Here is a 23969-nt window from a genome sequence, read left to right as displayed (position 1 = left end):
GGAGAAGAATCTATCAGTTTCTTTCAGAGAAAATAACGTAGCCTGCCTCAAGGACTGAATGAAGGAATTGATGTAAAGCACTATGTAACAGGCACTCAGCAAGTGTAGGATCTGTTACTAGGTCCACCCACCACCCTCCCAGGGGATTATGAGGATGGAAGGAAAGAATTAACAGGATAATAGAATGAAACTCCTAACTGCAAGGTGTTGTTACCATGTAAGAAAGCACCAGGTGCACACACACAGATGAAGGAAACATACACTGAGATTAGAAATGGCTCATGAGAGCCTTCCCTTTACAGTAGTCTGGGATTGTCAAATCCAGTGATGAGAAAGGCAGCCTGGCATGGGAAAATGACATCTGCCCTTGGTTTGTGGACCATTTCCAGATCAAGCCAACAGGAGGCTGCCAGCTTGCAGGGAGCTTGCGTGGCGGAACAGCTTACAGCCATGCGTGGCAACAGTGCTACCTCCTTGAGCTCCATGGGCCTGGGACTGGATAGTGCCATTTGGACCAGGAAAAAGGAGAGAAGAAAGGGGAGCTGTGTGCATTATGAGTAAAAGAAAAGCCAGCCAGTATGAGGCAAACAGCATTGTCTGCGTTTGTCAAAGGCTCTATAGAATGCTTCCCAGATGCTTTGGGGAAGGCTGGCCATGATCTACAGCAACTGGGCAAGCGCAAGGGGCAAACAGATTGGCAAACACCTGACTCAGACACCCTGGGATTCTGTTTCCTTCTCCAGTTGTGCTTGGACATTATGCCAAAGGAAGCCAGGATTCAAATGAGGCAAGGTTTTGCCTGCAGTTTCCCGTGAGAGTCCCAGAGAGATCAGCTGAGGTTAAAACTGAGAGAAGAGGCAGGGTCGAGGTTGAGGACGCAGGTGCACCATTTTTCCCGTGGGCAGATCATGGTTGAGGGGTCTCTTTGTTTGTCTCCTTTTAGTAAATTTTCTTCCCTCTAGCTCTGCTTCCAAGACCCAGCTTCTTTGATGTTCTATAGGCATTGAGTTGAGTACTGGCAAGTTCAAGACTAAGGCTGAATGCCAAGACTCTGTGGTTTTGGAAGGTTCCATGGATCTGCCCCTCCCAGCCAGGCAGGGGACCCACCCAGAGCCTGAGCTGCCAGGTGAAACTGGAATCATGCTTCCTGTGGGCCTCTGCTTTCCAATTAGGAGTGATCAATTCCACAGAAAGTTTTAAAGAATCCCTCTCTCAAATCACCAGTGTTTGCTGCACCTGCTACCTGCAAGGCACGTTGCTAAGTACCCTGAAAGCTACCAGTGTGAATACACCTTAAGCCTGCAGATGTAGGAAGACTTTGGAGTATTTGAAGAAATCAGTGACCCTATGGGGACCGCATTCCCCATGGATCTCTCGCCTGCTACCCAGAGTCCAGTGTCTACCTTCCACTTAGTTCTCTTTTCTATCTTCTGCCTTAGGAGGCAGCATGGCACAGAGCCAAGGGCAGGACTCTGGAATCAGACTAGAAGAGCTCTGCTGCTTACCGTCTTGGCAAACCCCCATGTGGCTGCTTACTCCATGTGTGACCATGGGCTCATCTTTGAGCCTATCTGGATCTCCCGCAGCTCAACAAAGTCATTACCGAGCAGGCTCTTTCTAGATTTCCACTCTGCCATCCTCAGTGGGCTGCAGCTTTAGCCCAAGCTGGCTGTCTCATGGTCATAAGATGGCTGCCACAGCTCCAGCCTTCATGTCCACATTCAAGGCTAGATAAAAAGGAGAAAGGGACCATAGCAGACTTTTCTTATTCTTGTTTCTTTTGTCAGGAAAGCAAAAGCTTTTCAGTAGTGCCCAGTAGACTAAAGGTCACATCTCACTGGCCAGAATGGCCATGCCTAGCTGCCAAGGAGTCTCTGGCTTGTTTCAATGTCCTTAGAAGTAGGTGGCGTGGTAGAGGGGTGGATGATGGTTGGGGCTGGCCAATCAGCAGTAAGGGTGGACCTGCTCTCCAGATTTCCAGTGGTACTCTTTCATCTTTCCCTCATTGTTCTCTCCTCTCCTCTTCTCTTCTGGGAAAAAGATTTGGGGTGTGGTGGGGTGGGTTTTCTGCTTTTAGTAAATTTTCATCCCTCTGGCTCTGCTTCCAAGACCCAGCTTCTTTGATGTCCTATAGGCATTGAGTTGAGTACTGGCACGTTCAAGACTAAGGCTGAATGCCAAGAGTCTGTGGTTTTGGAAGGTTCCATGGATCTACCCCACCCAGCCAGGCAGGGGGCCCATCCAGAGTCTGAGCTGCTAGGTGAAACCAGAATCATGGCTGAGAAGGAGCCATGTATTTGTGTGCACACGTCTGTCTCAGCCCATGGGGCTTGAGGCTCTCCTAGGGCTGCTTGAGGCTCTCCCAGGGCTGCTTGAGGCTCTCCCAGGGCTGCTTGAGAACTGAGTCCTTGTGTTTTTCAGGTTTGGGGTAATCCACTCAGTGTTCACCAACCTGCTTCTGTGGGCCAACGGCGTCCTCAATGAGTCCAAGCACCAACTCAATGAGCACAAGGAACGGCTCATCACCCTGGGCTTTGGGAACATAACAACAGGTGAGTGGTGAGAGAGGTAAGTGGCCCTTCTGCCATGTTGGAATATCTTGGAAACCTGCAGAGTCCACAGTGTTCAGAGATGGAGTGCAGGTTCCAAAGAACTGCAGGGCCACCCACCTCAGCATCAGCCAGACAGCCCCCTGTTGTTGAAAATCTTCCAAAACCTGAATCTGTCATACGTGATGTGTAATTAAAGGTTTCTTCCATGACTCAGGGACTTGTGAGACCGACAGTGATCATTCTGATGGCCATTCCTCACGGTCCAGTTCGCTGTAGAAATAAATGTCTGTTTTCAGCTAGAGAAGATTGATGGTTGTTTCTGCTTGTGTTTTTAATTAAACTTCTATTACCAGTTCCTTCTAGTGAAAGTATGGCTTTTAAAAATTCATAGAAGTCTAATGGTAGGTTGTGGTTAATAGGCTGTAGTTCATTTAAAGTTTTAATTTAACTGTACTTGGCTTATAATTCTAGCTCATGTCTGTTCCACCTTGTTCCCATTTGAGAGCCTGTTGGGTTAATCTTTTTATATATATATATATATATATTTTTTTTTTTTATTATTATACTTTTAAGTTCTAGGGTACATGTGCACAATGTGCAGGTTTGTTACATATGTATGCATGTGCCATGTTGGTGTGCTGCACCCATTAACTCATCATTTACATTAGGTGTATCTCCTAATGCTATCCCTCCCCCCCAATCTTTATATTTTCTTCTAAAATCCTTTAGCATTTACAATATGTCACTCCTATATTAGAACCTTCAGGCTGAGAGGAATGTGGGGCAGGGAACTGGGTGTCTCAGGTTTGTTCCCATCATGTGCGAGCTGTGTGACCTTTGGAAGGACATTTAATCTCTCTGAGCCTCCCTTTTCTCCTTTGTAAAGTGAGGGTATCCAAATCATGCACTTGCAAAGATCCCTTCCGGCTTTAATGTGCAGTGAGTCTGTGCCAGCTGTGTACACCCAGCCTGTCCTAGAGAACCACTTTGAACCTGTTTCGTCATCAGTGGGGTGGAGACAATGAAATCACCACCCCCAACCAGCAGCCACTCTTGGTGTTTGGGCCTCATGTCCTCCTTGATATCAATATCAGTAGCAGCAATGGCAACAATAACAAAAGTAAACTTTTATTAAGCATTTGCTGAGTGCCTGCCACTGTTCTTGGAAATTTACACATGTCATTTAATTTGTGCCCCCACACTCTCTGGTAAGCTATATATATGTGTTTTTTTGTTTTGTTTTGTTTGAGACAGAGTCTCACTCTGTCACCTAAGCTAGAGTGCAGTGGCACGACCTTGGCTCACTGCAACCTCTGCCTCCCAGGTTCAAGCGATTCTCCTGCCTCAGTTTCCTGAGTAGCTGGGACTACAGGTGCGTGCCACCACACCCGGCTAATTTTTGTATTTTTAGTAGAGACAGGGTTTTGCTATGTTGGCCAGGCTGATCTCGAATTCCTGACCTTGTGATCCACCCGCCTTGGCCTCCCAAAATGTTGGGATCACAGGCGTATGTCACCACGCCTGGCCTCAGGTAGACAATATTAACCTCATTATATGGATGAAGCCACCAAGCCACGGAGAAGTTAGCCCAGGGTAACACAGTGAACACGTGATTGAGTCATGATTTGAATCTTAGCAATCTGGCTTCAAGGCCCTCTGTGAAAGATGAGATTGGATTAATTTTCTAAAAAAGAACTCTGTCAGCTCTAACATTCTGTTACTCTGAACTTTTCCTCCTGATTTCTTCCCTTGTCTTCTGCATAACGCCGTATTGAATTGTAAGTGCTAGGGAAGCCCTGTATGGATTGAAGATTATTACCGGGGGCAGTGGCTCACACCTGTAATCCAAGCATTTTGTAATCCCAAGGCAGGATCATCCCTTCAGCCTAGGAATTTGAGACCAGCCTGGGCAACAAAGGGAGACCCCATCTCTGGGGAAAAAAAAAATAAAAAGCCAGGCATGGTGGCATGGGCTTGTGGTCCCAGCTAAAGCTACATGGGAGGCTGATGCAGGAGGATCACTTGAGCCCAGGAAGTCAAGGCTGCAGTGAGCTGTGTTTGTGCCACTGCACTCCAGCCTGGGCAACAGAGGGAGACTCTATATCAAAAAACAAAAAAGAAAAGAAAAAAAGAAAAAGAAAAAGAAAATTACATAGTGTTCTGTGAATGTAAAATTATTGCTACGATATAACTTTTCTCAGATTTTACAAGTAATATATACATATCACAAACTAAAACAATGACAAAGTGTGAAGGAAAAAAAAAATCCACAACACTTACCCAGAAATGCAGTAAATGCTGTGAATGTTTGGTTATTTTTTTGTAGTGTGTCACATATTTATAATTGATTTTATACTATATGTTTGATTTTTTTTATCGCAATCTACAGTAAGAGACAGATTTTACACTGTAACCCAAACATGCACATACCTATGTGTGTATGGGTGATGAAATAATACTTACTTTTACTATGTCAGAGACGCTCCCAAATTTTATGGTAGGTGATTCCACTCCATTCTATGCTATTCTAGTCCACTGAAAATTATTTCTGCCACAAAAAAGTTGGTTGCTACCTGATTTTACAGCCTGGTACTGGGTTGTGACTTGCATTAAAAAAAATAGATATACAGTTTGTTCCCACTTTTTCCCATTTTCCTTGAAACGGGATTACTTTCTTAATATTCAAACACATCTTGGCTGGGTGTGGTGGCTCATGCCTTTAATTCCAGCACTTTGGGAGGCTGAGGTGGGTGGATGGCATGAGCTCAGGAGCTCAAGACCAACCTGGCCAACATGGCAGAACCCTGTCTCTACAAAAAATATAAAAATTAGCCAGGCATGGTGGCATTGGCCTGTGGTCCCAGCTACTCAGTAGGCTGAGGTGGGAGGATGCTTGAGCACAGAAGGCTGAGGTTGCAGTGAGCCAAGATTGTGCCACAGCATTCTAGCCTGAGCAACAGGAGACTGTCTCAAAACAAACAAACAATGTCCCCTCCCAAATACCAAAAAACCATAAAGCACATCTTAATTATAATGTACAATGGTTGCCTACTATCTCATTGTTGGGATATACTAAAATTTACTTAACAATTTCTAAATTGTTGGACATTGAGCTGTTTTTCTCTCTCTCTCTCTCTCTCTCTCTCTCTCTCTCTCTCACACACACACACACACACACATAATTTTACCTATCCTTTTTTTTAAAAAAATTATTTTTTGAGATTGAGTTTCGCTCTGTCACCTAGGCTAGAGTGCAGTGGCGCAATCTCAGCTCACTGCCACCTCTGCCTCCCAAGTTCAAGCGATTCTCCTGCCTCAGCCTCCCGAGTAGCTGGTATTAGAGGCTTGCCACCATGCCTGGCTAATTTTTGTATTTTTAGTAGAGATGAGGTTTTGCCATGTTGACCAGGCTGGTCTTGAACTCCTGACCTCAAGTGATCCTCCTGTTTTGGCCTCCCAAAGTGCTGAGACTACAGGGCTGAGTGACTGCGCCCGGCCTTACCTGACTCTTCGATTATATATATATATATATATATATATATATATATATATTTTTTTTTTTTTTTTTTTTTTTTTTTTTTTTTTTGAGACGGAGTCTCGCTGTGTCGCCCAGGCTGGAGTGCAGTGGCCGGATCTCAGCTCATTGCAAGCTCTGCCTCCCGGGTTTTTACACCATTCTCCTGCCTCAGCCTCCCGAGTAGCTGGGACTACAGGCGCCCACCACCTCGCCCGGCTAGTTTTTTGTATTTTTCAGTAGAGACGGGGTTTCACCGTGTTAGCCAGGATGGTCTCGAACTCCTGACGTCGTGATCCGCCCGTCTCGGCCTCCCAAAGTGCTGGGATTACAGGCTTGAGCCACCGCGCCCGGCCGATTATATTTTTTTATTCGTCCCTTTGAGTAGAAGGGTAGAATGGGAAGAATGGAATTACGGGTCAGAGACTGCATTGCCTTTAGGACTTTGGTGACCTGTTTCGTCATTTACTTGCAGCATCTGCCCTCCTGTGATGACAGGGCCCTCCATACCACAGTCAGCTTCTCTTCCAGAAGGTGGCCCATTTGCTTTCCCCGCACTGATGCTGGAGAGCGCCTGTCTCCTGCATGCTTGCTAGCACTGGAGTCTTAAGGGGCATATCTTTTGCTAGTTAAAAGGGGCAATTTCTCCAGAAAGTATTTTTAAAAATTAATTTTTAAAAATCACACGTGTAAATCATCTTCACAGAGAAAATTTAGAAAATACAGGGAAGCAAAATCTAGAAGACATTAAAAATCATCTGTCATTTTTCCACCCAGAGATAACCATTGTTAAGATGTTAGTTTGTGTCCTTCCAGATTTTTCCCATCTGTGTGTCTGTCTATCCATCTATCTATCATCTACGTATCTATTTTTTTACAACAATAGAGTCATCTTCTCTATCCTCTTTGGCAACCCACAAAATAAATGCGATTTAGGTAATGCATACGCTTTGGGGATACTCAGGGCTATCAACTTAGCCATGACATTAAACGTGATAATAAGCCATTATATGATACAGCTTGTAATCCAGTGGGAAGATCCAAGCCTGAATCCACGGTGGAAACGGTTTTCTGTGCTTTTCTGCTTCCCCTTGCACATGCTAATCGCCCTCCTGTGTGATCTACCTGTCTCCCCTAGTTTTAGATGACCACACGCCGCAGTGTAACTGCACACCCCCAACTCTCTGCACTGCCATCTCCCACGGGATCTACTACCTCTACCCCTTCAACATAGAGTATCAGATCCTGGCCTCCACAATGCTCTACGTCCTATGGAAGAACATCGGGCGCAAAGTTGACAGCCATCAGCACCAGAAGATGCAGTTCAAGTCTGACGGGGTCACGGTGGGTGCAGTCCTGGGCCTGACCGCGCTGGCCGCCACCATTGCCGTGGTGGTGGTGTACCTGATTCATATCGGGCGCTCCAAGACCAAGAGTGAGTCGGCGCTCATCATGTTCTACCTGTATGCCATCACCCTGCTGATGCTTATGGGGGCCGCGGGGCTGGCTGGAATTCGGATTTACAGGATAGAGGAGAAATCACTGGACGAGTCCAAAAATCCAGCCCGCAAACTGGACTCAGACCTCTTGGTGGGCACCGCCTCGGGCTCCTGGCTTATCTCCTGGGGCTCAATCTTGGCCATCCTCTGTGCCGAGGACCACCCCCGCTACACCTGGTACAACCTGCCCTACTCCATCCTGGTGATGGTGGAGAAGTACATCCAGAACCTCTTCATCATCGAATCCATTCACCGAGAGCCTGAAAAGCTCTCTGAGGACATCCGAACCCTTCGGGTGGTCACAGTCTGCAATGGCAAGCCCGTTGCTTCTTCCTGCCTCAAGAGTGGAGGTGTGGCTGGAGATGTGGCTCCCCGGGGCAGGGACATGCCACCAGCAGCCAAAGGAAATGTGTGCATGAGAGAAGGCTGTGGCAAGGAGGAGGAGAAGCAGGAGGAGAGCAGCTGGGGAGGGAGCCCAAGCCCAGTCCGCCTTCCCCGTTTCTTACAGGGCAACGCCAAGAGAAAAGTCCTGAGGAATATTGCAGCCTTCTTGTTCCTCTGCAATATTTCGGTAATCTGCACCAACTTATTCTTATTCTTTTAATTTTACTTTAAACTTTCATTTTAGGTTCAAGGGGTACACATCATGTTTGTTACATGGGTAAATCGCGTGTCGCTGAGGTTTGGTGAGCAAATGATCCCGTCACCCAGGTAATGAGCATAGTACCCGATAGGTAGTTTTTCAGCCTGCACCCCACTTCTGACCTCTCCCCTCTACTAGTGCTTAGTAATGTCTATTGTTCATATCTTTGTGTTCATGAGTACCCAATGTTTAGCTTCCACTTGTAAGAGAGGACATGTGGTATTTGGTTTTCTGTTCCTGGGTTAATTCACTTAGGATAAGGACTCCAGTTCCATCCACATTGCTGCAAATAATGTGATTTCATTCTTTTTTAAGGCTGCGTAATATTCCATGGTGTATAGCTACCACATTTTCTATTTATTTATTTATTGAGACAGGGTCGCGCCCTATTACCCAGGCTGGAGTGCAGTGGCATGATCACGGCTCACTGCAGCCTCAACCTCCTGTGCTCAAGCAATCCTCCCATCTCAGCCTCCTGAATAGCTGGGACCACAGGCATGTGCCACCACACCTGGCAAATTTTAAAAAAACTTTTTTTTTTTTTTGAGACAGAGTTTCACTCTTGTTGCCCAGGCTATGGTGCAATGGTGTGATCTTGGCTCATTGCAACTTCTGCCTCCCGAGTTGAAGTGATTCTCCTGCCTCAGCCTCCAGAGTAGCTGGGATTACAGGCACCAGCCACCACACCTGGCTAGTTTTTGAAAATATTTTTAGTAGAGATGGAGTTTCACCATGTTGGCCAGGCTGGTTTCGAACTCTTGACCTCAAGTGATCTGCTTACCTCGGCCTCCCAAAGTGCTGGGATTACAGGTGTGAGCCACCACGCCTGGCCAAAACTTTTTTTTTTTTTTTTGTAGAGATAGGTTCTCACTGTGCTGCCCAGGCTTCTCTTGAACTCCTGGGCTCAAACAATCCTCCTGCCTCAGTCTCCCAAAGTACTGGGATTACAGATGTGAACCACTGTACCCTGCCATAATACATTTTCTTTATCCAGTCCATTACTAATGGACATCTAGGTTTCTCTTGCCTTTTTAAAATAAGGAATGGAGGCAGCTTGTAATAAAAATACTGTAAGTACAAAATTAAAATATAAGGCTGGAAAGTAGACCTATAGTCTACAAATCTACCTACTGAAGACTTGCTGCATGCTAGGGGCTTGGCTAGGTACTAAAGATAAAGTGGAAAGATTCAGTCTCTTTTCTCTAAAAGGTCTCAGTATAACGGGGGAGGGAGACAATGAGAAAATCTAATACAGTGAGCAGGACAAGTGCTGAGAGGGGCTTGTGCAAGGTGTACTAGGAGCAGGGATCCAGAAAGACTTCAGTGAGTAGTGGGTGCTTGAGGTGAGGCCCAGTGTCAATCAGGAGTGCTTTTGGTTGCAAGTGATAGGTGATTTTATTCACAGTGTCTTCAGTCTTAACAATGTTTAATTGTCTCATGAGAATTCCAGAGGTTGGCTGCTTGGCGTTGGCCTGGCAGCTGAACCATGTCATCAGGCATCCAGGCACTGTTCATTTTGTCACTTGGGTGGTGTGGCGCTTGTTGCCACATGGTCATGAGATGGCTGTAGCTGCACCAGGCATCACATCTAGGTTCAAGACAGAAAGCAGCGGGGAAGGGCTGTGTCTCTCACGTGGGCACGCCTCGCTGCAAGGGAGGCTGGAGAAGTGAATGGTTTGCTTTCCAGCTTCTCTGATGGAAGGTAGCAAGGGAGAGGAACGTGTACAGTCACTCACCCAATCTTGTCTGCATCAGCAAGGAATGACTGGAAGTTCACCAGGTGATCAAGGCAGGGAAAAGCATTTCAGGCAGAGGCACACAATATGTGAAGACACAGAAGCAAAGACACCATGGCATGTTCTGGGGGCACCAAGTAGTTTGGCATAAATTCCACGTGTGTCAAGCAGAGCAGCAGAATGGGAAATAGGAGAGAGGGCCCAGCTAGGTGGACTCTGGCTTGAGCAGGGCTTCCTAGGCCTGGCTAGAGTCTGGTCTTTATGCTGAGGGTAGGGGAGAATTCGCTCAGATTTGTGTTTTGGAATGATTCTCCCAGCAGCTGTGTGTAGCAAGGATGGAGACAGACAGGGCCAGAAGCAGAAAGACTGAGAGAAAAAGCCGTGCAACAGCCCAGGCAGGAAGGAGTGACAGAGGGATGGAGAGAAGAAAAAGAAATAAGAAGCATTGTGTGCTGTTGGGATTTTTTTAAAGACACATAAAGGAAGGATGGTGGGGGTTGGTGAGAAGGAGGGGGAAGCAGCCTTTGCCACCGCATGAGTCTCTGCAGTGATGGTGACTGGTGGCTGCAGGGGAATGCCCCAGTCCACAGAGGTGCCTGCCCATCACTCCGGGTGAAGTCGGCTCTCTGCTACCAGCCTCCATTATCAAGCCTGCTCTCTGTTGCCCCAGAAGCTCAGAGGCTTTTGAGCTTCCTCCCCTGAATTTCAGATGGTGCATACAAGGCCTGCAACTTTTGATATAGCCCTAAGAACGCAAAGTTGGGAAGGTCCCTTCTGAAGTCAGAATGGATGTGTGTCTGCCAAGCAAACCTGATCCAACCTAGCCTTGGATCACCCAGGTTCCTTCAGCTTGCTAGGCAGTGAGGAGGGGCTCTGAAGGGGGAAGGTCAAGAAGAGTTTGGCTGCAGGCAGACCCTCTTCTCCGTCTAACAGACATTTGTCAGGCACCTGCTGTATGCCAGGGACTATGTCAGGGGCACAGCAGTGAACCAAGAATTTAAAGAGTTAACAAGAGAGCTAGATACTAGTCAGCTGCAGCTTTTTGAGGTGCATATTCCAAAATGCAAATTCTTGTAAAGTCAGAGCTAGTTCTAGAATCCTCCTCAAGCATATGCTTTTTGTACATATCCTGTGATTAATATTAATATATGTTTATTTTGAGATGGAGTCTTGCTCTGTTGCCCAGGCCATAGTGCAATGGCATGATCTTGGCTCACTGCAGCCTCCGCCTCCTGGGTTCAAGTGATTCTCCTGCCTCAGCCTCCCAAGGAGGTGGAACTACAGGGATGCACTGACCATGCCCAGCTAAGTTTTGTATTTTTAGTAGAGACAGGGTTTCACTAGGTTGGTCAAGGTGGTCTTGAACTCCTGACCTCAGGTGATCTGCCTGCCTAGGCCCTAAAAGTGATGGGATTACAGGCGTGAGCCATCGCTCCTGGCCTGATATATCTTTTTAAAACTAAGTTCTGAAAAGTTATTTTTCCCTGGTTGCCTTTTTCGTTGACCACTGGGTGAAATACTTGGCTTGCATTTTTGGACCCACTTGAAGAAAGATAGCACTGTCCGAAATACCAGAATCAAGTGGCAACTGATGGTTTGTCAGGACCCGAAGGCCAGACCCAGGGCCCAGTCCAAGGAAAAGAGTGGGCTTCGTTTCTTCCTCCCTGTCCTTGGCCCATGATGCCCCCAGGCACTGGTTGGGTTCTGGGGGATTGAACCAGAGGATGGAAATCATCACAGGGTGGTGTCTTAGGATGCCCATGCTGGCTCATTGGGTGGTATTTTGAAACCTTGTGGTTGACCTCAGGTGGTGCCAAAGGCATCTGGCAGACAGCAAGAGCTGTCTTCTCCAGCATCGGGAGCCAGTCCAGAGGCCCCAGTTGCAGGTGCTGATGTGCATGTCCAGGTGGAGTGGGCTCCACTCCAGAGATGGAGATGGAAATGTTAGTTGAATTTCCAGGAGCCGAGGCACTGGAGACAACAGAGGGTGGGTGTGGTGACGGGGAAAGGCAGGGTGCTATGGGTCAGGGAAGGCCTCTTCTAAGGAAGGGTGTGGATGGGGCTGCGGTGAGAGACTATCAGGGCAGAGCTGCAGGTGTGGGGAAGGGACGAACGCAAGGCAAGGCAGGGCTCACTGGACATGACCTGGGAGCATGGAGCAGAGGGCAGAGGGGAGACCACACAGGGCCTGTGAGCCAAGACTCGATCCTAAATGCAACAGAAAACCGTGGAAGGGTCTACACTGAGAGTGATGAGATCTGACTCATGCTTATTTTATTATATTTTTAATTGTGGTAAAAAAATACCATATAAACTTTCCCATTGCACCCACTTTCAAGTGTATAGTTGAGTAAAGTACGTTCACATTGTTGCGCAAACATCACCGATGCCCTTTTCCAGTTTATTCTCATCTGGTAAAACTGAAACTCTGCCCCATTATATATGAACTCCTCATTCTCCCCAGCCCTTGACAACCACTGTTCTTTCAGTCTCTAGTAATTTGACTCCTAGATGCCTCATATAAGTGGATTTGTGGAGTATTAGTGCTTTTGTGACTACTCATCATAACACCCTCCAAGGTCTCCAGGTTGCAACTCATGAAGGGTGACAGATGCCAAGCGTTACCCCTGCCTTCACACTTGAGTTCCTGGGGAGATGGTGATCCTATGTTGGAGACGGAGGACACTGGAGGAGGGGCAACCTTGAGAGTGGTGGGTGGAGGTCAGTGTGGAAGGAAGGACCAGAGTTAAGTAATGGATGTGTTCCGTTTCAGGTGCCTCTGTGGCATCCAAATGGACGAACCCAACAGGCAGATAGTTTGGTTTTCTATTGCCATGCAATGAGCTACCCCAAATGTGTGACAAAAGCAACATGCATGACTGTTTTTGTCTCATGGCATTTATTGTGACTCGTGGCAGGGCTTGGATGGGCAGTTCTGTTCCTCACAGTATCAAGTGAAGTTGGTGAAGCCTTGGCAGGAAGCTCCGTGGTCTGGTGTCTTGGGTGGGAGTGGCTGGGAGGTTGGGCTCAGCGGGACTCTTGACTGGGGTATCCACAGTTGGGTCTCCAGCATGATGTCTCAGGGTTGTCGGACTCCGTACCTGGTGGCTTAAGGTCTCAGAGCCGACCCTCCAAGAGATTGAACTGGAAGCTGCTTGTCTCCTAAGCCCTGGGCTTGGAAACTGCATGGTGTTACTTCTGCCATATTTTATTAGTCCTGTAGTGACAGAGTCCATATAGATTCAAGGAAAGAGATCATAGGCCGCCTCTCAATAGGATAAGTAACAAGAATTTACAGACAGCTGAACAGCAGATATCAAGATGTGGATTTCAGAAAAGAGGTCCCATTTTCCTGCCTTCCTTTCTTCTCTTTTCTCCCCCCTGTCTCCCTCTCCCTTCCTCCTCCCTTCCTTTAAAAGGTGTCCCTTGAGTACCTACAGAGGTCCAGGGACTGCTATGAATGGTGAGGGTACAGCAATGACCAAGATCTCTGGTCTTCCTCTTATGGGGCTTACAAACCAGGCAACAGCAGGCAAAACCATCAACTGAGCAAGACAGACACCTTATAGTGTACCCGTATTAAGCAGAGAAGTGGAAAAGGAGGGTGTGGGAAATAGCTCTTGGGTGGCCATTGCAGATCAGATGGACCAGCTTAGCGGGAAGGCCTCGCTAAAGGGTGACGTGAAACAGGGAGGGGCTGGCCACACATGTTCAGGGCAGAGGGAACAAGGACTGGTATAAAACCCCCGGTGGGAGTGAGCGGGTCTGGTTTGAGAAACAGGAAGAAGGGCTGCATGCCAAGTGGGTGGGGTGAGTGAGGAGAAGCATGTGCAGTGGTTAGAAATCAGCTAACAGAGAGCTTTATCACCCCATGCAGGAGTGTAGCTTTTATTTTAAACATTTTGGGAAGACTTTGGGGGTTTAATCAAGGTAGGGACAGCATCTGATTTCCATAAAATGTAAATCTGGACCCGACAAACAGGTAGGAGAGACCCTAAGAGTCACAGCAGCCAGTAAGCAAAGTAGAAGAGAGGGGTCTTGGTTCCAGGGCCCCCGTGGTGGATACCAAATGCACAGATGCTCAAGTCCTATATAAAATGGGGTAGTATTTGCATGTAACCTACCCATCCTCCCGTATACTTTAAGACATCTCTAGATTACTTAGGATACGTAATACAATTTAAATGCTATGTAAATAGTTGTTATACTGTATTGTTTAGAGAATAAGGACAAGAAGAAAGTTTGTACATATTCAGTGCAGACACAACCAACCATATTATTTTTGAATTTATTTATCTTTATTTTTTGAGACGGAGCCTCACTATTGCCCAGGCTGGAGTGCAGCATCATGATCCTGGCTTACTGCAAGCTTCACCTCCTGAGTTCAAGGGATTCTCTTGCTTCAGCCTCCCAAGTAGCTAGGATTACAGGCACGTGCCACCACGCCCAGCTAATGTTTTGTATTTTTAGTAGAGATGGGGTTTCATCATGTTGGCCAGGCTCGTCTTGAACTCCTGACCTCAGGTGATCCACCTGCCTCGGCCTCCCAAAGTTCTGGGATTATAGGTGTGAGCCACTGTGCCCAGCCTACTTTTTGAATATTTTTGATCCGTGGTTGGTTGAATCTACAGACACAGGTCCCTGGATACAGAGGTCGGCTGTACACAGCAGGGCGTTTTCCATATGGTGATACTAATGAAGGCGATGTGTCTCAGTTACCTATTGCTATGGAAGAGAGCACCCCAATACTCAGCAACTTAAAACAATGTACATTTATAATTTCATAGTTTCTCTGACTTACGAATCCAACTAGTTTTAGCCGAGTGTCTCTGCACAGGGCCATTCCCAGGCTGAAACTTTTGGATGGGACTGCATTCATTTCAAGGCTTGACTTTGTGAGAGGTGGCGGAGGATTTGTTTCCAAATCTACTCATGTGCCTGTTGGCAGGATTCAGCTGTGGCTTGTTGGACTGAGGGTCTGAGTTCCTTGCTGGCTGTTGACGGGAGTGCTCCCTGGGCTCCTTGCCGCATAGGGTGCTTCGCAGCGTGGCAGCTCTGCCAACTGTCTTACAGGAGAACACCAGCAAGAGGGATAGCAGGTCCTTTTGCAACTTAATTTCAGAAGTGACTTCCTGGGCCTTTTGCCATATTTTGTGAGTTGGAAGTGAGTTGTTAGGTGCATCCCACGCTCAAGGGGTGGGGACTCCACAAGAGGGTGGCTGCAGGAGCTGGGGAGCATTGAGGGTCATCCTAGAGGCTGCCTGCCACAGCCAGGGGGTGGAGGAAGCTGAAGAAGTGTGCAGCCTGAAGCGGGAGTGAGGAGCCTGACAACTCAAGGGGTGGTAGAAGGAGAGAGAACTGGGACAGAGAAGAGACTGAGAAGCACGGAACAGTGTGTAGGTTCCGTGAGCAACACAAACAAAAGTCACTGCTTTCAGTTTTGCAAATTTAGTTCTCATCTAAGCCCTTTCAGACACGTGTTAGAATTCCCATCTTACAAATGAGGAAACCGAGGCTGGGTGAGGGCTGTAGGGATGGAGAGAGTTAGATGGGTTCAAAAAGCACTCATTCGGGATGGATTGCAGGGAAGGGTGGGTGAGGAAGCGAGCAGAATCATGGCAGACATGGATTTGGTGGTTTCTGTGGAGATGGGAAATGCCACGAGATTTCCTTATTGTTCTGTCAGGGGCGACTCAGTCTCCATGTACCCAGGTCAGCTCCCACGAGGCCTGGGACTTGAGTGAGGCTTCTGTGGTGGCTTGGAAGCCACTCCCCACCACAGGCCATTTTCTCTTCTCTTGCAGCTTTGGATACCTCCTGCCTTTGGCTGTCGACCCGAGTATGACAACGGATTGGAGGAGATTGTCTTTGGCTTTGAACCCTGGATAATTGTGGTCAACCTGGCCATGCCTTTTTCTATTTTCTACCGAATGCATGCAGCTGCCTCCCTCTTTGAGGTCTATTGTAACATATAGTCTGGGTCCACAAGAGACAGAGGAGTGAGGTAACAAGAGTTCATTGGAGCCACCTGGGAGTAGCCAGGTTGGACAAATATTGCCTGACAAATATGAGAAGGGCCACCTTTTGTCTGCAAAGATTGTGCTTCCTGTGGGCTGGAACTGCTCATCACCCCTGATGAATGTAAACAAGTTAGATCAAAATCCATGAGGTGGCTGGAATCTATCCAATATAAAAAGATATTTCTTACCTGAAATGTTGGCACATTTTTGTGATCATTTTCAAGTATTTTTAAAAAGAAATTTCACTGTTCTCTCTTTCACTGTAAATACGTACATGTTTATTGTAAAAAATTTGGATATTTCAGGAAAGTAGAGTGAAAAAGTCACCTATGATGCCATTGTTCAATTAACAATTACTTTTTAATATCTTGGTGTATTTCTTCCGACCACGTTGATGAGATTCTTTTCGTTGTCATTATTATGCCTTTGAATGTGATGTAACATATTTGATTTTGTATTCAGTTATTTTCCCACTTAACAATATGGCATAAACCTTGCCCCCACATTGTTATAAGTTCTTTATAAATATCATTTTAATGCTGTACAGTAGTCTATTAAGTGAATGTACCTTAATTAACGTAGTTTCCTATGATTGGTTTTACAGTGTTTATAACTTTTTGCTTTTATAAGTAACTCTGCAAAAATCAATCCTATTTGTGAAGCATTTCCTATATTTAGAATTGCTTCTTTAAGATATGGAATTACAATTAGGATGCCTAGTCCAAAGAGTAAGATTATAAATATTTCAAAGTTGCCTAAGGAATATTGATATCTGGGAGGCCTTTGTATAGTTTTTCCATAGTTATTTTAAAATAATAATAAAATTAATTTTCTTACTGTAAGTATTAGTGTGAATATCTTTTCATCTGAGTGTATTTTTTTTCAGACAGTGCAGGCAATGGTACAATAATAGATACAAAGTTTTTTTAATATGACTAAAGTACACTTATTTTAGAAAAAACTAAAAAATAGGCATATGTACTAAAAAACAAAGGAAAACAGCATCTATACATGTCCCAGCTAGAGAATTAGTTCTCCACCTGGGGACCTTGTTCCTTGAGGGGACATTTAGCAATATCTTAAGATATTTTTTAATATTTATTTTTTATTAAAATTTACATAAATCTAAATTCTACATAATATTTGTACATACTTATAGGGTACATGTGATATTTTGATATAAACATATAATAAGTAATAATCAAATCAGAGTGGTTGACATATTCATACCCTCAAGTATGTATCTTTTTTTGTGTTAGGAACATTCTAATTTCACTGTTAGTTACTCTGAAATATACAATAAATTATTCTTAACTATAGTTGCGCTTTTGTGCTACCAAACACATTTTTGATTGTTACATTACTGCGCCCAGGGATACTGCTAACACCCTACAACTCACAGGACAGCCCCACTGCGAAGAGGCATCAGGCTGATTGTCAATGGTGCTGAGGTAATCTAGAGGTAACTGCTGTTAAGTTTTGTTATCTAGGTAGCTATTAGTACACACACACAGGCTGGGCGTGGTGGCTCACGCCTGTAATCCCAACACTTTGGGAGGCTGACGCGGAAGGATCGCTTGAGGCCAAGAGTTTAAGACCAGTCAGGGAACACAAACATAGTGAGACCCTGTCTGTACAAAAAACAAAAATAAAACAAAAAAAACCCAGGTGCGGTGGGGTATGACTCTAGTCCCAGCTACTCATGAGGCTGAGTGTAGAGGATCACTTGAGCTCAAGAGTTTGAGACTGGGTTGTGAGCCAAGATCATGCCACTGCATTCTAGCTTGGGTGACACAGCAAGACCCTGTCGCTAAAAATAAATAAATAAATAAATAAATATATATATATATTTTAATTTTTTATTTTTTGAGATGGACTTTCACTCTTGTCGCCCAGGCTGGAGTGCAATGGCACAATCTTGGCTCACTGCAACCTCCGCCTCCTGGGTTCAAGTGATTCTCCTGTGTCAGCCTCTGGAGTAACTGGGATTACAGATGCCTGCCATCATGCCCAGCTAATTTTTGTATTTTTAGTACAGACAGGATTTCAACATGTTGGCCAGGCTGGCCTCGAACTCCTGAGCTCAGGTGATCCACCCACCTTGGCCTCCCAAAGCGCTGGGATTACAGATGTGAGCCACCACACCCGGCGATAATTTTTTTTTTTTTTTTTCAAAAGTACACATACACTCACACCCACATGAAGGAGGTGGTTTTTACATATATACTGCATTTGTATGTAACTTGCTTTTTTCCTCTTGATATACCAGCATGCTTCTTCCCTATTTTGAGTCCCAGGCATCGACGCTCTGGCTTTAGTGTGCCTGAGACTCATCTGGGGAACTCGTTAGGATTCCTGCCCTCCAAGCTGGAAGTGCAGATTCAATCTGGAGGGGGGCCCGGAAATCTGCACTTTCATCAGCATCTCAGGGGGTGCCAATTCCCTTTGATAGGCATCTACTTGGGAGTCCATGGACTCCTGAGCAAGTTTCCTTGACATTGTGCAGTGTGATTGTGCAGTATCCATGTGCAGTATGATTTTGGGTGGCTTTAAAGTACATTCCATGGAAGGATGTACCATTCCTTATTTTTTCAAACCGTGATGTTGGACATTTAGAGACATTTAGGTGGTTCCTTTTGGTGGTACTACCGTAAACAATGCTATGGTGATCATCTTTGTAACTGAGTCTTTGAGGTCAGTGACAAGCTGTGCTCTGGAGCGATTTATGCTGACTCGGCAGTGACTGAGCAGGAATACCGGTTTCCCCATTTTGGTTGGCATTACCTTTATCCCCATTCTAAGCACATTAGAACAGCCCTGTGGCCTCAGCTGTGGGCTGTGGGCTCTGGGCTCTGGCAAGGAGACAAAGGAGCCATCATAATGTTGGGATGATGGATCTAGGCTGTGGGGATGCTATCGTGGACACAGGGCAGCATCAGAGCTTGGAAAAGCCTGCATGGCCGGCTGTGCTCAGCGTTTCCAAGAAAGGACCTCAAGATGGATGGAGCATCTCTTATCCCCAACAGGCAGCCTCAGGGGTGGCTATTTCTTCCCTATTTTGGGTCCCAGGCATCGACGCTCTGGCTTTAGTGTGCCTGAGACTCATTTGGGGAACTTGTTAGGATTCCAGCCCTTCAAGCTGGAAGTGCAGATTCAGTCTGGAGGGGGGCCCAGAAATCTGCACTCAGGAAGGTGCTTTTTACCTCCAAGTAATTAAGCATCCTGACTCAACCAGGGTAGGTGGCAAGGAAAATTTACTGTCTTAATGCCAAGGCAATTTGCCGAAGAGGAACCAGAATGTGCAATACGCAACTGTTAAGATCTCAGGGATTAATACAGGGAATACAAATTGAAATAATAATGAGTTACCACTTCTCATTTATTAGATTGGCAAGAGTTGGCAAGATGTGAAAGAAAGACTCATATATACTGCTAGTGGGAGTGTAAATGAATAAAATCAGATTAGAGAGCAATTGGCAATATTGACGAAGGCTGGAGATACACATGCCTTACAACCTAAGAATTCCGTTCCTTGGCATGTGCTCCAGAGACAACCTCATGCATGGGTTCAGGAATGTTCACTCAGCATCACTTGTAATTAGGACAATGGAAAACAGCCTAAATGCCTGTCAATTAGGAGTGAAGATAGACACACTAGGGACTATTTCCATGATGGAATATTTCACGAGAGGAAGAAATGAACACACCTGAATTCATGTATCAACACGGAGAGTCCCCAAAACAGTGCTGAATTAAACATTAAGTAGCATAGGGGTACAATTGGTATGATACATTAATATGATGTCTAGGAACAAGCAAGACAATCCCTGATATTACTGGGGGATATGTCCATATGCAGTAAGATTACAAACACACCTGAAGAAAGAATGCACGCCAAGTTCAGTGTAGTGAGAAGGGGAGGGGCTTGGAACCAACAACTGAGTTCATGCTGCGTCCGAAATATTTTTTCTTAAGCAAAGATGTATTCATTATGTTTTCATCTGCACTTTAAACATGTACTCTTTAAGTGTATTTTTAATGTATTTTAATGAACTTTTAAATGAGATATTTCATAATAAAAGTATTTGAGAGCAAGAAAAAAAGAAAGTCTGCATAAGCAAGATGAACTTAGACAAAGCCACCCAAGCAGGTAAATTTCCAGCATTCATCCATCATTGTTGAGAGATGGGTGTCAAAGTCAGCGGTGTTCTGTTCTCCTTGGCAGGTAGATCCCCGAGGTGGGGTAGCTCAATGCAATTAGCTGGTAAGATCACTGGACTCACTCTTCCAGGGATGACTCTGTGCACATTAGGAAACCTGACATTGGTTTGCCTTCCAATGTAGCTCTTCGCTGTGGGGACAATGTCCTGGGCACACATATTATCAGGACAATCTGCAATGGACTGAATGTTTGTTTCCCCCCTAAATTCATATGTTGAAGCTCTAATCGCAATGTGGGGGTATTTGGAGGTGGGTGTCTTTGGGAGGTAATGAGGTCATGATGGTAGGACCCTTGTGAATGGGATTAGTGCCTGTAAGAGGGGGCCAGAGAGCTTGTGCACTCCTTTTCTGTCATGTGAGGATGCAATGAGAAGACAGCTGCCTGTGACCTGGAAGAGGGCCCTCACCAGAACCCAACCATGCCAGCACTGGCACCCTGATCTTGGACTTCCATCCTCCAGACCCATGAGAAATAAATGCCTGCTGTTGATTAGCCACCCAGCTTGTGCTATTTTGTTATAGCAGCTTGCACTGAGTAAGTTATTCCCTTACCTGCTGTAACCGTATACAGGAGGGACCTGTGCAGTTGGTAGCTTGGGTTCCTCCCTGAGCCTGTGAAACTCAGATTTGAACCATGGATTTTGGGTGCCATGACTCTTGTCGAGGCAGAGTGGAAGGGCAAGGGCATGGAGCCAGATATCCAGGGTGACAACAGGCTCCCATGGTGCCTGAGTGTGCATTAGAAAAAGCACCTCTTTCACAAGACATTCTCCAAACTGTCGAACCAAACCCACCAGCATCTTCCTACCTACCCACGCGCGGGGGGCAACTTAGACCTGTTTGTCTCCCCACCACAAATGTCAGCCAAAAGATCCAGCTGGAAAATGCTTGCTACTGCCTTCCAGTTGCATGACCCTCTCAGTTAACGAAGCCCTTCCCGCATCCGTCTCCCCCTACGCCTGTCTGTGAAGTCCCAGCTCACAGTTGACCTGGTTAGGTAAGCACTTACTTTGTTTGAACAGAGGGAACCTTTGGATCACATGTACCTATGTAGTCAGTAGCAGCATTTGGTTCATCATGCCGTTTTTTTTTTTTTTTTTTTTATTTATATTTATTTATTTATTTATTTATTTATTTTTTGAGACGGAGTCTTGCTCTGTCGCCCAGGCTGGGGTGCAGTGGCCGGATCTCAGCTCACTGCAAGCTCCGCCTCCCAGGTTTACGCCATTCTCCTACCTCAGCCTCCCGAGTAGCTGGGACTACAGGCGCCCGCCAACCCGCCCGGCTAGTTTTTTTGCATTTTTTAGTAGAGACGGGGTTTCACCGTGTTAGCGAGGATGGTCTCGATCTCCTGACCTTGTGATCCGCCCGTCTCGGCCTGCCAAAGTGCTGGGATTACAGGCTTGAGCCACCGCGCCCGGCCAATCATGCCGGTTTTAAGAACTTCATTGCCTTTTCTCTTCATTAGTCATATCATCTTATAAAGAAAGTCAACTCAGTAAAAATATCCGTTAAACAATGCCTCAGGGATATGTGTACAGAACAATCCAATCAGCTGACAGAACATCTGGCTTTTCACCCACTTATAAAATGCTGCACTTTGCTTAACATGGTGAAGAATGAAAGCTGCTAACAGCTGGTTCTTTCTCCCAAAATGTGAGCCCTGCTATAGGAGAGTGCAACTAGCAGGCGGCGCCGGCGCCTTTCCCTGAACTTCAGGGCAAACTTGAGAGGGGGCACCTGGCGCGTGGGCAGTGGCCTCAAGGTACCAAACAAAGGGCTGGGCGCAAGGTGTGCTGATTGGACTCCATTGGCTGCGCTGGGTTCCCGTAGCATGTGTCAGAGATGCCTGTCACCACTTCCCGGCCAAGACCCAGCCTGTTTCAGAAAGGACGTTCCCTCACTGTACCCACTAGGACCCACTCCCTGCAGGGCACCCTGGTCTGTCTCAAGAGGCTTTGGAGGAACTTGGGGGTTACAGGGTGTTCCCCTGATGGGAGAGTCCCTGGCATGCGGGGTGTGAGTGGGACTGAGTTCGGTGGGGGAGGCTGGGGCAGCTGGCTGGGAGGGCACTTGTGCTCGGTGTGATGGGGGAATGTAGGCGATGTTAGTTCCTCCTAAGAGCAGCCACTAAGAGGACTCTGGGGAGGGACAGATGGGCGCAGTGTTTTAACCCACAAGTGGGAGGGTAATTCTGGCATGGTGGTTTCAGCAATGTTAGTAACGTACGGACCCCCTTAACCATGAGAGTGAAGCTACATGTCTAAAAAATGTAAATCAAATCAGGCCACCTGCTAAAAACCGTTCAATGGTTTCCCACTGCTTTTTTTTTTTTTCTTTTCTTGAGGCAGAGTTTCGCTCTTGTCGCCCAGGTTGGAGTGCAATGGCATGATCTCGGCTCACTGCAACCTCTGCCTCCTGGGCCCAAGAGATTCTCCTGCCTCAGCCTCCCGAGTAGCTGGGATTACAGGCGCGTGTCATCACACTTGGCTAATTTTTGTATTTTTAGTAGAGATGGGGTTTCACCATGTTGGTCACGCTGTTCTCGAACTCCTGACCTCAGGTGATCCACCGCCTCGGCCTCCCAAAGTGCTGGCATTGCAGGCATGAGCCATCGCGCCCCGCCCTCCCATTGCTTTTAGTAGAAAATACAAACTGCTACCCGTGGTCTATCGGAGCTGTCACGATCTGGGCTCTGCATCTTCATTTTCTTCTCATGCCAATCCCATCCTCTGCCTCGCCTCCCCTCCCCCATCGCCCTTCCTCCTGCACGGCTGCACCCACACCTGGCTTCCTCTTTTTAATATTCCTTCCTTGCCTGCCCCGCAGGACCTCCGCAGGAGCTGCTCTCTCTGGGGCGTGCACTTCTGGCTCCGGGCAAGGATCCATCTTTCTCACCCTTTAGGCCGTGTGTAGATAGGTGTTCCTCTGTAGTGAAGTCCTCACTGTCCATCCCATTACGCGTCACCTCGGCACCCTGTCCAGCCCCTTCACAGCCGGCCGCCAGCTGTGTTTTCTTATTTATTGGCGCTCATCCAGTCCAGTCCTGGATGGGACTGCCTGCCTCATGAGGGCAGGAGCTGTGCTTCCTCCTCTCCCGGGGCCTCCCTGATGTGGTTGCGTGGACACGTGGGCCACCCTCCCAGCTCCAGACTATCGCAGGGCATGGGAAGGGCGGGGGCCTCCATGGGCCCTGAGGATCGCCATGTTTCCTTCTCTAGTTTTTGAGACTTTGGTGAAGATCCTCTGCCTGCTTCTAGCACACACATCCTGACCTCCTTTTGCCTCGAAGACACAAGATGGCGCTTTAAGCCTGGCTTTTGAGAAAGAGGACTACAGACGCTTGAGTTTCTTCCCTCTGCTCGCTCTCAGACCTGGCTTGCGAGGGGATCCCTGGGGTCCACCTCTCCGCAGCTTGGTGGGTTCCGTTCTCCTCCTCGGACAGGGGAGGACCAGCAGCCAATCACTCCTTCCTGCTGGAGAACGAAGTGGAGCTCTAACTGTTTTTCTGACATCAGTAATAGCTGCCTGCACTCCTCTGGCAGGCATCTCTGAAACATCAGTTTTGGATGATTGGTCTAAGCCAAGCACCTTTGTCTTTCTTCCTTCTTTCTTTCTTTCCTTCCTCTCTTTCCTCCTCTCTCTTCCTCCTCTCTCTTTTCTTATATCAAGGGTAAGCCTGCTACCCCTTTCCTGGAGACGGGCATGGAGGTGAGCATGTGAAGAGTGCCAGACCACGTGGTGACAAACTATGGCTCATGAGAAGAATGGAGTATACATTTTT

The 23969-nt window shown here is 46.8% G+C and overlaps 2 protein-coding genes across 5 annotated transcripts in view; one reads left to right on the top strand and one right to left on the bottom strand.

The window, feature by feature from the left end:
- Window positions 1–16104, top strand: part of OTOP1 (otopetrin 1) — a 37120-nt gene extending 21016 nt beyond the window's left edge. Inside the window, exons 4-6 of the mRNA XM_050792123.1 lie at window positions 2422–2552; window positions 7205–8136; window positions 15749–16104. Coding sequence (XP_050648080.1) covers window positions 2422–2552; window positions 7205–8136; window positions 15749–15919 — 1234 coding nt within the window. The 3' untranslated portion in view covers window positions 15920–16104. The remainder of the gene's footprint in view (window positions 1–2421; window positions 2553–7204; window positions 8137–15748) is intronic.
- NSG1 (neuronal vesicle trafficking associated 1) overlaps window positions 1–23969 on the bottom strand; it is a 556677-nt gene that overhangs the window by 282169 nt on the left and 250539 nt on the right. The gene's annotated exons all lie outside the window — the stretch shown is intronic.

Source organism: Macaca thibetana, chromosome 5 (assembly GCF_024542745.1).
Source record: "Macaca thibetana thibetana isolate TM-01 chromosome 5, ASM2454274v1, whole genome shotgun sequence".
Classification (NCBI taxonomy): Eukaryota; Metazoa; Chordata; class Mammalia; order Primates; family Cercopithecidae; genus Macaca; species Macaca thibetana.
Note: the sequence above shows the minus strand (reverse complement) of the source record. Positions and strands in the feature narration are given on the sequence as shown.